The sequence below is a fragment of the Takifugu flavidus genome, chromosome 18, assembly GCF_003711565.1.
Source record: "Takifugu flavidus isolate HTHZ2018 chromosome 18, ASM371156v2, whole genome shotgun sequence".
Lineage (NCBI taxonomy): Eukaryota > Metazoa > Chordata > Actinopteri > Tetraodontiformes > Tetraodontidae > Takifugu > Takifugu flavidus.
The window spans coordinates 2,094,057-2,108,233 of record NC_079537.1 but is presented as its reverse complement, the minus strand read 5'-3'; the positions used below and the strand labels follow the sequence as shown (position 1 = coordinate 2,108,233).

The 14,177-nt window shown below is 42.6% G+C and overlaps 1 protein-coding gene across 1 annotated transcript; it reads right to left on the bottom strand.

Annotated features, from left to right (window-relative positions):
- Positions 1-9,925: 9,925 nt before the first annotated feature.
- hoxb13a (homeobox B13a) lies at positions 9,926-12,337 on the bottom strand. The gene is made up of 2 exons (XM_057014518.1): positions 11,364-12,337; positions 9,926-10,588 (listed from the first exon to the last, which is right to left on the bottom strand). Exons 1-2 carry the CDS (start codon positions 12,076-12,078, stop codon positions 10,341-10,343), a joined length of 963 nt encoding a protein of 320 aa, XP_056870498.1. The 5' UTR covers positions 12,079-12,337; the 3' UTR covers positions 9,926-10,340.
- Positions 12,338-14,177: the final 1,840 nt, after the last annotated feature.

The following is a 14,177-nucleotide window of genomic DNA, read 5'->3' as shown; positions in this document are numbered from 1 at the left end:
TTTCCATTCATATATTTCTTAAGAAACAAATCTGGCTGGAGATGTTTGTCCTGTTTCAACCTGGGAAATCGAAAAGTTCTGGGAACATAACTGTACTGTGTTATTTTTACCAGTAGATGGCACTGTAAGACAAAGAAAGAAAGAAATTATTAGCGTAAAATGGCCAATCAATAACGAGTTAAATTGTTAAATTGAATACCTCACTGCTTTACAGTTAATTTAAAAGATGGCAATAAAGGGGCAAATTTAATTTAATTAGATTAAGGCACTTTAATAGGACAATTGTGATAAATGTATTATACGATCTGGACATTTTAACAATGACATCACCGGCTGTATGTCAGATCACTGTTTTATTGACAACGCCAGCTGATCACTTCCAAACTTAAATGCCTCCAGTAGTTAAAATGGAAAAGTGGTAGCCTTGTCTGATCTCATCCTTAGTCTCTACTCCAGTTTTTAGTTCTTATCCATCTCCCAGCATGCACCAGGCTTGGGCCTGGAGCTCTTTGACAGTTGCATATTTCACCTACACTTTTACTGTCCCTGACAGACAATTACAGTCGGCTGAACACACGCTTTCTGCCAGTCAGCAGGCCGCTGCTCTATAAAAAGCATCTTTCTGTGAAAATGAGAGACTGTGCCATCTCAAAGAGGGGGAGTAGAGGCAGATAGAAACCCCCTCTGCCATCAGGTTTTTATTCTGAGCTCATAAAATCAGAGGCCCTGCGGCACACTACCTTAGAAAGGGTCTCAGTTGACCTTCAGGCTGAGCCAAAGAGCTGTCTAATGCCCCTGTCTCTCCAGGTTTCATCACAGCATTGATGAACTTGAATCAAGAACAAGTATAGTTTCATCAAAAGTGTCTTTTGGTGGAGAAGAAAGTGTTAATATTCAAAGGAGTTCAAGTCCTGTGGTGAAACAGGAATGGCCATCATTGTGTAATAGTGTAGGCTGAAATGGTGATGTCATCCCGTTGAATCTGGACAGAGTATTCTGTTGCTAGGCTAAAACCTCTTTGTTTGGGCCGTTTGTCACATTAATATGCAGGTCAACACGTGCAGCTGATGGCCGCAGCAACGACAGTGAATCCAATTTCACTCAGACTCTTTGCGGCATTTGGTGGTTAATTTTGTTGTTCTATGAAATGCAGAAAACAATCCTCTCAGGTCAGAATGCAGGCGTGTCGAAATAGTTTGAAGCAACTCATGGGTTTCCAGCATTTAACGCAGTTGAATCAGGGGACGTGTGAGGAGACCGGCGAACGTCTGCACCAAATTCCAATATCCATCCTTCGGTCGGGAACAAGCATGGCCGGGCGTCATGTATAATGCATGCAACCATGCAGACGCTGAGTTTATGGAGTTGAAAGAGGGACAGAAATCAACTCCATATGAGACACCAGCATGTTCATATTTGCGTGGGAATGGAACTCATTCTTTTGTTCAGCAGGATGAGAAGATACTGTGAACTATTGTTCGGCATTACACTCCTCTTAACTGAGTGTAAGTAAATTTAATGCTGATAACACTTTTATGTGACAGCACTTTTATATCTGACATCATTTCTGTGCCAGCACACCTTATTGTTACTTAAAGCACAGCTTATAGCACATGTAGGCTGGTGCTCCGAATATACTTTGTGTTTTAACTTCAAGATTTATTTCACATTTATATGGAATATTAAAAGAAGGAAAATGAGATTAAAACATTGCCCCTATTTCATTTCAATATGATTTTATTATTAGTTGTTGTAGTAATAGTAGTTGTTGTTGTATTAGTAGTAACAGTGGATATGTTCATTTTGTCGGAGGATGTCATGTTATTTTTATTAATAATATAAAATATTTTTTCTATGCAGATCAGCGAATTGTAGTTCCAAAAATTCACCACTAGATGACAGAAAAGAGCCAAATATAATCAGTCCACATGCGACAGTGAGAAACATCCTCTAGTATTAATATTGACATGTCAGTGTTATGGAGCTTTGGTTTTGATTTATTTACTCGGTTTAGTTTTGTCTTCAGACTTTACTATGCAAACAGTATGACACATTTCTAATCCTTCAGATGTTCGTCTGTCAGCTTTCTGAACCAGAAGAAATGTTGTTTATGTCATATGTTTACATCATCAGCAAATAATAGTCAAACGTGATTACCCTCACATTAAACAAGAACACAAGTTTCTCTTCATATTCAGACAGCGGCTATTTATTTAAATATCCATTTAAATAACAATAGCACAGCTACAGAAAATTAGAAATAGCGATATACTATTATGTAACGATTATTTTCCTCGTAATTAAATGTCAAACAACATCAGGATTATTAGATAAAAATAAATACCAAAAAATGAATTTGCATGTGAATGAAACATATTTTATTCTCTCTTGAAACTGCACTATATCCGTAGCCTTTCAACCTCTCTGGATGTACAATTACATGTTCAGAATTTAGCAATGCAATTTATATTTCTCATGTTATTATTACCCTCATATCCTACTCTAATCTGTTGATGATTCTTACGTTAGAAACATACTGTTTTGGTCGCAGTGTCTTATAATTGAGAATTTGATGAAGTGCTGAACTTTATTCTTTAGATTCAATTAAATTAAATGTTCAACAATAGCTCAATCAGCAGGTAATAATCTTAGATTTGTTGGGAGCTTCATATATGACGAACATCCAGAGGTTCATGGGAGTCAGAAATGGAAATACATTAGAATTCATTGTATTTGATTGACTGATGTGGCACAAAGAAATGAAGACATCATTGATGAGGTCAGATTTGAGTTGGCGATGTGTTGATGTGGCAGCAGATGAAGAGGCTGCTCCGCGGTCGGGCAGGCAGCTGTCGAGATGAGCACGCACGTTGGCCATGACCAACAAAAGCCAATCTAATACTAAACAGACCAGATTTTAGCTCCTGGTCCTGAAGGTGAAGGCATTTTAATGCCTGGCGTCATCTGAAGCTGCAGGATGTAGTTTGTGTGCAATGGATTTTTAATATTGACTTTATTGGACTGGAGGCAGCTACCAGAGTCAGGACAGTGTTCTGACCACAGACTCTAAGGTTCTTCTTCAGTGTTGGTGGCTTTGATGGAAGCTAAACCATCCACAGCGCTCGCCTTTCTCTGAAGACATCCCCAAGCACGATGGCTCTCTTCAGTGTGATCCAGACTTTGACACCAACCTGTGATCAGATGTGAGACACACAATCACAAGCATGTGCACACACACACACACACACACACACACACACACAGGTCAGGTGTGGACAAACCACCCAGGTAGACATCCCTTCTTCCTTTGACACAATTTTACAGGCGCAGCAACACGGCGGTCGGAGCAGGAAGTGATTCAGAGGTCGACTGATCCCAACGCATCTGCTTTTTATTTTCCTCTGTCTGTCTGTCTGTCTGTCTGTCTGTCTGTCTGTCTGTCTGTCTGACTGACTCCTCCTGTATTTCCAGTGCATTTTGTATTTACAGTAACTAGACCACTGCAAGTCACATGGGTTTATGTTAATTTATGTTCAGAAAACAAGTACATATATTTTTTAGAAAAGAATATAGTAAAATTCAAACTCTGTAATTTCACAGTTTAGAATTCTTTCTTTGTCTCTGGGTGTCTTTGAGCAAACCAGAGTGGATGTTGGTGAAAAAACTGCTACGGAAAGGAGGCATATGACTAAACTGTGAAATATTAATCAACATATAAGAAAGCTGCAAGTCTGTTTCAGTCACACACTCAGTCACACACTCAGTCACACACTCAGTCACACACTCAGTTATCAGAGCGAATCACTCAGATAGATGGAGCCCACTGGAAACAGTCTTCTTTATTTTCTTAACTCAGGGAATGCAATCACGAATTCCTTGGAAATATTTAGTGATCACATCCATTGATGATCCATGATGCATCATCTTTGTTTTTTTTAACAGATGACACTTCAGTCTCTTATACCTGTACATTTTTAAACATGTGAAAATAATAATAAATGAATAATGTTTATATATAAATTAAATGAATATTTTCCCCCCTACTATTATGAAATAGAATAATCTTAAGACAAAGAAATCTTACTTTTTGTGTACTTTTCTTTTTCTGGAAAGGTTCAAGTTTGCTTTGAATGTAATTTATCTCATTTTAAACGATCAAAGCACCAACATAGACTCTACAATAATTTCTTTAAAAAGGCCTTTTCATTTTCACTTTTATCCAGAATCAACTGCATGAGGCAAACAAAGCAGCTGTGTTGCTGCACAGTTGCTTTGGATCACTTTTATTTCATGGTTTCTCTCATAATGAGCTGACTAATTAAAGCTTGTTTACAGAAAGAGTGGCTCCTTTCATGATAATCTGATGATGTCGTGTGCAAACAAGGCTCAAAATCTGCCGAGATGGATCAAAATACCTGTGATCGCCCACCAACAACACACACGTCACCTCTCTGCTTAACAACCAGCACACACACACACACACACACACACACACACACATTTTATGAGGTCAACATCATTGAAGATGGCTGTAAAACATTTCACAGATGACTTTTGTGTTGGCTGCCAGTGCATTTGCTTAACAACGGCATGCACTCATGCACTCGTTGACAGACTGCACGTACAACATTGTGTTGCTTCTAATCCAATTCTGACCGTCCTGCCAGTCTGCTGGTCTTCCTCCAGTACTTGGGTGGGTACTGGCTGATCCTGTAGCTGAGGACCTGAAGTGGAGCCTCTGCACCGTCCTCACACTTCTGAAAGTTGCCACAGGTTTTCCCCATAACTCATAAGTGTGGTATCATTAAAATGACATTTGATTTGTTTTGAACTGTCAAGGTTTCTTTCCTTTATTTATTTTGCTTTTTTGCTCAAATTTGACAGATTCCCTCATTCCACTGTGATTGTTGGCTATTTTTAAGCAGTGTTTCATCTCTGGGCATTCTGACAGTAGATCAGGTGAACGTTACCAAATAGCTGCACTTGGCTTGCTTGAAAGTCTTTGATCGGAAAATGATACACTTGGAGGCGTGCGGATTATCATCATCAGTATCTCAGTCTGGATGAATCCAGCTGTTCTCCAGAAACATGATCTTTAGAGCAAACCCCTCACCAAATAATGGTAGCACCTTGGTGCTGCAGATGCACATAAAACCTCCCCCAATAACCTCTAGAGATCTAATTTACAAAAGGCAAATATTTGAGATCAGACGTTCTTGGTCAGCGAGCCAAATGAGACAAATAGGATCCAGGATGGGAGCTTTTACGGTCAGGTACACTGATGAAGTCAGCTGAATGTGGAGGCGCTGAGCTTGGTCACTCATCTTAATGAATGGCTTTTTAACTATTAGCACATTTACACTGCTGCCAGTAAAACAGCAATATAATCATTTACCGCATCAGTACGACTGAAGTGTAACTTTAAAATGAGTCTAACGGACATTAAACCAAAGCCTCCAGGAGTGTAAACGTCAGTACAGGCTGGTTACCAAGCAGAGTAAACATATACCAACGCTAGCAGTTTGATGCTGGTTAACTTGTTAGCGGAAGGTCAGCAGTGAGGACTGTAAAGTGGCAGGAATGGAAGCACGGGACATACTTCAGGGAAGAAAGAGTTGCCATAGCGGGAAGTCTGCTTGTGCGTCCGTCAAAGAGAATCCTAATCAACATAAATAGCAGAATTAGCTAGATTACTTGTATTTATGGTAGAGCGTGTGTTTGTTTTCTGTGAGCTCATCCGTTAAGGGGCCGTGCTGTTGAAGTGAAAGGGCTCCGAATCCATTTGAAGGTATTCCCGTTAAACCAGGATTGTTCAGCTTGGTGTCCATTTCTCCGCCCTTTTGGCCCCCCAGGCCATTCTGAGCTATTCCAATCCAGACAGGGCCAGACTACTAACTGTTTACAAGCTGTCTGTCCGTCTCAAGTTCAACTGCACAGACCAACGCCGAAAACAAAGAGAGTCCAGCAGAGGAGGAGGGGACGTGGGCAGTAGAGAGGGTGGTAAAATGGAGTTCTGTGTGTGTGTGTGTGTGTGTGGTGTGTGTGTGTGTGTGTGTGTGTGTGTGTGTGTGTGTGTGTGTGTGTGTGTGTGTGTGTGTGTTTGGGGGGTACAAAATGAACTTGAGACAGAAAACGAGCTTGAGCTTCACATTCCTCCTCTATAGCAAGAAGTGCACTCTGGGGAACGAGGGTGTGTGTGTGTGTGTGTGTGTGTGTGTGTGTGTAGAAATGAATAGAACGTGGAACAAACGCCTGTGCAGAAATTCTTTCTGGTCCTAAAAAACAAGAACGGAAGGTGGAGAACAGCCTGATGTTCCTTGTCCAGTCAAAGTCTAGTCTGAGATCCAAATACATCTATTTCCTCAACTACACTCATGATTCTTATAATTAGGGATTTTTACCACCCCCCCCCCCCCCCCACACACACACACACACACACACACACACACACACGTTTTTTCAAATGTTTGTCAATATTGAATTTATGACCTTTTAAATCTGATGTTATAAATGAGATTATGAGAAGATATAAGCCTGACCTTTGAATTTATATTTATTATTGATTTTGCATAATCGTATAATAATAAATAATACTAGCTGTGGGGTCAGGTTAAAGTCATTTGCCAAGATGATAGCAATAATCATAATAATAACAATAAGAAGCCTTTTGGTGTATGGTGAGTTGTAATTACCGCTGCTTTATTTATACAACCGTAAACAGAAATGGTAGCATGGTTCATGGTCCATTCAGCACAGATGCATTAGCATTAGCATTAGCGCTCCACCCTGACTGAGTGAGATCAGTCCAGCTGGGTGGCATCATCACACCTGCTGGCTGCTGTCATTAGCTGATCTCGGAGTGGTTGTATTTTATGATGCTGCATAAGCGTTTCACTTTGATCCGCGATGAGGCTGCGCCATAAAGCCCCGTCTGTCGTTGTTAACCAGCCTGCTCAGGCTGCCGGCCCTGCCGTCGGACCACCGAGGCCACGTCTCCCCGTCAGAGAGCGTCGTGTGCTTCAGGGGACATCATGGCCGCCTGCACACGGACTGATGTTCTGATGGGGTTTAATATCTCCCTTCTTTGTCATATTTGTCTCGTCTATTCAATTATAGGGTGATTTTTGGATCATTCCATCGCATCTCTGGTCTTTCTGGTGTTTAATTCATATGCAGCAAACCACGGAGATGCAAAAAGTTTCAGTATAACAGCATTTTAAATTCGTATTCAACCTTATGCTTTAAACGCTTGGATCATCACAACTGCGTTGACATTTATTTCTGTAAAATGGTGACATTAATTACTGAGTGGAGAGTGTAATTCAACATCTCTGCAACTTTGTTACTGTGCGTCAAAAATACCGTTTTTTGTTTTAAAGTCACTAAAAAAGTTTTAAAAGTTTTTCTTTTTTTAAAAAATGTTATAGTATTGTTATACATGTGTGTGCGCAATGGCGAGGGTCGTAAAATCGATTTTCTTCCACAGTAAATGTTTAGATAGATGATACTGTATTATATAGTATATATTTTGATCTAAAACGTTGTTTTATATAATATAATATATTATATTGTATTATATTAGGTGCTCATTTGAATTCGTTTGCCCTTGTGTGTGTATACGCCTGATATGGTCTGACCTGTTGTGACAATAGTCCTGAGGACCACATGAGTCGTGCAGCTCTCAGGCTTCGTCCTCCTCCTTCGCCTTCTCTTCCTCCTCTGTCTGGAATTTGGAGTAAAGGGGAGAAAGATCTTTATGGGTTCAAGGCTTCCGTCCGTATTGTTGGTTTTAAAGGAAGACAGAGACTGAGCCGTAAAGAAAGTCAACAGGCCAGCAGAGCACACCGCCGTTTGTCAAGTTCAATGTTAATGGTTAACGTTAACGTTGTCTTGCACACACACATGTACACACATGTACACACACACACGCAGAAATATGTAAATATACACACACACACACACACACAGCGAGGGGGATCATTATAGAAAATGGAAAATTTAATTTCTTTTACACTTGGGATGGTGGTTTCCATTTTTCCTTAATTCTTAATTGATTCTTTTTTATTTCACTATTTTCCATTTTCAACAAACCCTATAAGGAACCCTCACATCTTGCAATAGTCTATCTTGCCTTCTTAATTCGCCTTTAAACCTGCGTCTCTCCTGACTGAAGTGTTGCGCGTCTGCAGCATCTCGACACAAAACTGGCTAAAAAGCCTGGAAACAAATAAAAAGCAAAGACAGCGTTCGGCGCATATCGCAGACGCGTTCTCACCGTCATGAGGAAATCATTAAAGCTTGGCTACTGTTTGTGCGTGCGTGTGTGTGTGTGTGGTGTGTGTGTGTGTGGAGGCTCAGGAGCTCCGCTTTGGCGCAGCCTGAAAGGTCTCCTCTCTGTCTCAGCCTCTCTCTGCAGTAGTCCATGAGGCGGGGAGACTCAAATATAGTTCAAAGGTTCAGTTTCCACAACAGAAATAAGCAGGCGTAATTGCTCGCATATACATCCGCAATGAACCCAGCAGAGCTCTGATTCCACAACTGCGCGATGCACGAGCCTTCGCAGTCTGCAATATGGACATACTCAAACAACAAAGCTGGATGTGGTGCGCCTCGGGCGATTGAATGCTGCGTTGGCAGAATGTGCAGCGCAGAGCAGCGCGTTTTTGATCAGTGCATTAAACCCAGACTGTCTATCTGCTCTGGTGTTGGGGCTGACTGTTCCCCGTGACACCAGGACTGAGCACCAGCCGCGATCCCGCCTCTCCGCTAAATCTGAGACATATGACAATGGCGGACTCCATCACTGAGGTCTGGACGTGATCCACATCGCGCTGCTGAGGTGGAACAGAAGAGTTAACAAAAACCAAAAAAAACCTGCACTTCCCAGGCTGCCTGGATTACAAAAGTCAGTCAGAAATGCGCTTGGACGGCGGAATGTTAGGTGTCAAGAAGAAAACATGCGCCAAGAGCCGCAGAACAACAGCAGCGAGGCGCAGGGCACGTTGTCCTCGTGAGCTTGAACGCACCATTAGTGGAATTACAATGAACTGAAATGAAGATGAGAGAAAAAGTGTGTGTGTGTGTGTGTGTTGTGTGTGTGTGTGTGTGGTGTGTGTGTGTGTGTGTGTGTGTGTGGTGTGTGTGTGTGTGAGGGAGAGAAGGAGAGAGGGAGAACAGACGACAGAACGTCGTAAATGCAGTGGCGGGAGACCCGATACCGGATCACGTAAATATCAAGGTCATGGTCGGTCTCCTCTGTACCCTTCACTGTTTTTACACCCCCCCCTCCCCCCAGACACACACACACACACACACACACACACACTACTCTGAACTAAAAAAACAAAACAAAACATTATGTCTTTTCGGCCGAAATACCTGTGAACATTTTAATGAGATGCACAAAATGTACGTATAACTTGCTTGAAAATTATTTAAATTACCAATAAGTAATGTGCGTTTTAGATGTCCCAATAAAATAGGTAAATATACATAACCTGAAGGAGTCTAATGAATAAAACCCTCTATAACAAAGAGTGAAATAACTGCTATAAACAGCGGGCGAGACAGCCTTTAAAACGTCCCACTAATTAGAAACTTATTTTACGGTCATTAGGCTACAACGATGTGCCTATTTTTAATTCTTATTCATTTATAGCGCGCTAATCCTGTTGAATTGGCGGCATGTTGCACCCACAGAGGCGATATCGCGGGATCTGTAGAAAATAGTTGAGACCCTTAATATAAAAGAAAAAAATTAACGCTTTCATAAACACTTGAGAGGTTTAGTGGACAATTTCCTGGTATCCATTTTCAAAACTTCATGTCCTCATTTGCACTATTGGCGACGAAAAGAACCACAACCACGCGCAAGGATCCACACACGCCAAACTCTGTGTTGGTGATTTAAAGAGAGGAAAGCCAATTGGAGAGGACGCAATTAAAAGCAATTTATTAGGTGTTTCGCTACATGTTGATTACTGTATTTCAGGCGTAAACAATACGAAGAGCATAATAGTGTTTTCGGCTATAGTCTACGCGCAAGTACGACAGAGACACATTAACACACAGTGGACAGATACACAAAGGCAGGCAAGAAAGTGCTGTATTTACAGGTTGTTTCTGATGATAAGGATCATCAGGATTATTTGGTTGTTATCTTTTTGTTTTAATAATGTCCGTAATGTCTTTCATTTGTCGTGTTCCGCTTCAGAACGGACGGTCCCAGTCCAACAGGAAGATCAAGGTTAATTTCTTCCCTTTTGCCTTTTTTCTGAGTTTATTCTTCATCAATAAGATGCACATGCACCACGTGATGCCACTGACTGTCCCAGCGGGTGCTACGGCGCGTTGCTCTTCACTTTGGCCACGAACTTCTTCTCCTTCACCCTCCTGTTCTGGAACCAAATGGTGATCTGCCGCTCCGACAGGTTGGTGGCGGCGGAGATCTTCCTCCTCTTGTCTTTGGTGATGAACTTGTTCGCGGCGTACTCTTTCTCCAGCTCTTTCAGCTGGACTTTGGTGTAAGGTATTCGCTTCTTCCTGCCCCGCCGGAAAGGCGAACCGTCGTGTTGGTGCGCCACCACGTCTGTTGAAAGGCGGATAGAAGATGAGGCAAACAGGCGAGTGTGGGGGCCAAATTACGCATTTTTGAAAAGTAAAAATTTGACTGAAAAGGTGAGGCTTGCTCGAGTATAGATTATTACTGGATGTCTGGGGTTTACAGACAAATAACAGGCCGGCTGTTGACCAGCAGCACCGTTCATTCAAAGACCACCGCAACTTATGGCCTTGATAACTGAAATTTATCACGCCAACGCATTCGACAAGCACCAGGAAACGCAAAGCATCCTCTTGCGATTTATAGTATCGTTCTCCCGTTGCCTTTAGAACTGTGAGGACCGACGCAAACGCACCACCTCCATTTAATTGGATCTCTGTGCTCTATGTGCGCGCCGTTCGCCTGGTAATTGAATTAAAATCGTTATGAGTTTGGCAGCTAAACCAAAGAAAAACTTTGACGTTGAGACTCAAAAGGCATAAACGTTGACAGTTTATGGCCGCAGCAGCTTGTTTTAGTTTGCTAAGCCGTTGCACAAAACGTCTTAAGGCCCTAACACCCTACTGGAATTATTTAAGCCTTTATGAACATCAGCCACAACTTTGTTTTTAGCACCCCGGGCCCCGCTGAGACCTGTCAGATTAACTATGCACGCTTTTCTCTAAATTTATGAGCACTGTGTTCAATTATCGGAGCGCAATGTTCCATCACAAGTCATTAAGGGTTTGTTAAATATACATTGCAAACCCCGTTTTTTGTTGCAGTAGACATGGTTTTAAGGGAGAAAGAAAATGAGGTTTACCAGCCAGAGCAGATTTCCAGAGGTGTCCAGCTTGTCCCTGGTCTTTGGAGCAGTACATCTGCCCGCCCCAGCCGTTGGTCAGAGCCCAGGGCTGATAACTGTCCATGGGTAGTAGTGTGTCATGGCGCGGCTCTCCGGCGCCCAGCGTTTGGACCACAGACACATCCAGGTAGCTCGCCATGGACTGGTACGGGCTCGGATAGCTGTGGTAAAAGGCAAACTCTTTGGCTCGATGGTTGGAATATTCATCAGAGTTCACTGTGGTGTCCATGTACTGCGAACTGAGCGCAGCTCCGGCAGCCTGGGTGCAGGACTTCAGAGAACCCCGCCCCATCCTGCAAGGGTAATAACCGTTGCCAAAGTAACTGTACGGTAGCGCGGTGGCGGCAGAGGAGCTCTGATGCGGCACGGTCGCCGCCGGACACGGACCGGTTGCGCACTGTTTTCCAGATGAAGTGAGCGTCTCGTTGGAGCTTGTGGCGGTCACGTCCACTGTGGAATAGCCGGTCGAAGAGTGCACTAGGCCGGACGGGTGGCCACCCAGTGCAGCGGCTGCAGCGGAGTGCGCCATGATGTTGCGACACTGGCTGGCGGCGAAGTTGCCGCTGCCCACCAGCCCTTCCATGTTCTTGTTGAGGTCGTCCAGGTTGTTTTCATACACAAACATTACCGTGTCCGCTGGCCAGCGAGGGTTTAAGACCAGGGAGGTTGTCATAGGCGCTCCTTTTTCCTCCGCTCGCCTCCTTTTCCTTCTGAATTCTCCCCGTTCCTGCGCGCTAGGCTGCTACATTGGCCAAACTATTGCGCATTTGTTCTTCACTGCCCGTTGGCTATCCCCTGCAAACACGACTCGTATAAATCGCATGCACTGTCATATCATGGCGTGCGTCTTGCTTTGTTTGACCGTTTGGTGACGGGAGGCAAAGACTCCCAGGAACCGGCCGGACCCCTGGTTACATCCAAACCGCAGCCTTGACGCAACAAGCCCCCGGGACCGGAGGAGGAGGGGAGAAGCGTGTCCATTGGATGAGCGGGAACGATCACGTGACGGGACAAAGGGGAAGACGAGTCATGTCGGAGACTGTCAGTCAAAGAGAAGATATTTTTACGAGTGTCGAGCCGTGGCACGGAAAGTGCGTGAGTGTGGTGAGGCGGGTAAAAATCCCTGCATGTGCCGCTTTCCCCAAGCGGCTGTGCGTCCTCGGTGTTTCCGATCTCCTCTGGCTGCCAGGGAGAAAGTATCTCAATGTTTGTGGGACTTTAGTCCGATTAAAAACATAAATCACTTCAACGAACAATTACGTTTTGATTATTGGGATGTTTTGTTTTAAATCGCCCTGACGCAGCAAACAGAATAATATGACGTGAAAAGAAGAACATTTAGTTTACATTTGCCAAAATTATGAGCTTAATTTTCTTTGTTTTACATGTTGTATTTGCATGTAGAACTTCTGAATATTACAAAGAATAATAGACACAGTTAAAGACTTATAACCGTCTCTGCCAAATGCATGAATGAAAGTTTACTACTCTAATAAAAATATTAAAATCCTTCTCTGACGGGGGTTCTGCCAGCTTTTCAAAAGAACCACGCTATTATTATTATGATTATTAAAATATATAATAGACAATAGTGCCCTCTGTGACATCATTCAGACGTAATTTATGTGTGTTTTGATTCTGTCGAACTTGCATGGAAACACGGACTGAAGGGAGCGTAAACGAAAGTTTATGGTGGACAGTTGGAGATCTAAAGTTTGTAGCTTGGTTTAAAGTTTTCAAGCTGATTTTTACCGCTGTTCCAAACTGATTTATTTCCAAAGCCATTTAACCGTTTGCTTATGTTTTGTAGAGCGGTCGTAAGATTCATATGGAATGTTAAATCCCGTATTTTGCTATAAACGTGCAAAATTTAAGCTATAATTTAAAAAAACTCTAATTCAATATAAAGATGGGGAAACATACATGCTGAGCCAAACGCATTGGAACGTCCACAGTTGCGGGTAGAGGGAAATCGACCGAGTGTGCGAGACTAATGTAATGCCAATCTAAACATATTCTAAACAGAATCAAAATTATTTTCGTATCTATTTTCACTATATATAAATCGACCTCTTCTTAGTTAAAGCTAATTATTTGGACTTTCCTTCTTATCAGCAGGTGTAAAACTAGGAGATACGGCTATTTTGCTTATAAGGTCACTGCTTTTATTTTGCAGTCTGGAGCAGTCAAAGTTGGCGCACGGCCGCAACCCGCACAAACCGAGCAATCTATGATAATATACTGATATTAACAAATTTCAGGTTCAAAACCTTCATATCTTAGTTCTGAAGCTGAAGCTGGACATTAGTTCTTAGATTCAGTACTGCCCAGCCGCATAGACAGTCAGTCTGTCTCCCATCATGTGGTCTGTGGGTAGAGGTCAGACTGGCCCCCTCAGAGTCAAGGTCAAGTTTAACACAAGGGGACCAAGAGAGAAGAAGAGGAGGAGGAAGAGGAGGAGATGCAGACAAAAATACGGAGAATGTAATAAGCTCAAGTTCAAGGCTGACTGCGTTTGTGTGTGTGTGTGTGTGTCTGCGTGTGTGTGAGGTGCAGTTGACACAGAAGACCTTATGGTGTCCGTTCTTGTGATGCTCCAGTGTCACCAGTCAAACCAGAATAAAGACAAACATCTGCTTTGTCAAGAATCAGTAACTAAAGTGCAGCAACTCGGAATGAAATAAAGCAGGAAAAAAGCATGTCGTTGCCCTTCAAAGATGAACTGATGAACGCATTTCTGAAAGGATTATCAACATAATCAAATGGCTTTTT

Excerpts from the sequence above, each read along its gene's own strand:
- hoxb13a (XM_057014518.1), bottom strand. The coding sequence starts at position 12,078 with ATGACAACCTCCCTGGTCTTAAACCCTCGCTGGCCAGCGGACACGGTA. Across the intron at positions 10,589-11,363 it reads CTGGAAATCTGCTCTGGCTG|ACGTGGTGGCGCACCAACAC; the intron begins GTAAACCTCATT and ends GCCTTTCAACAG.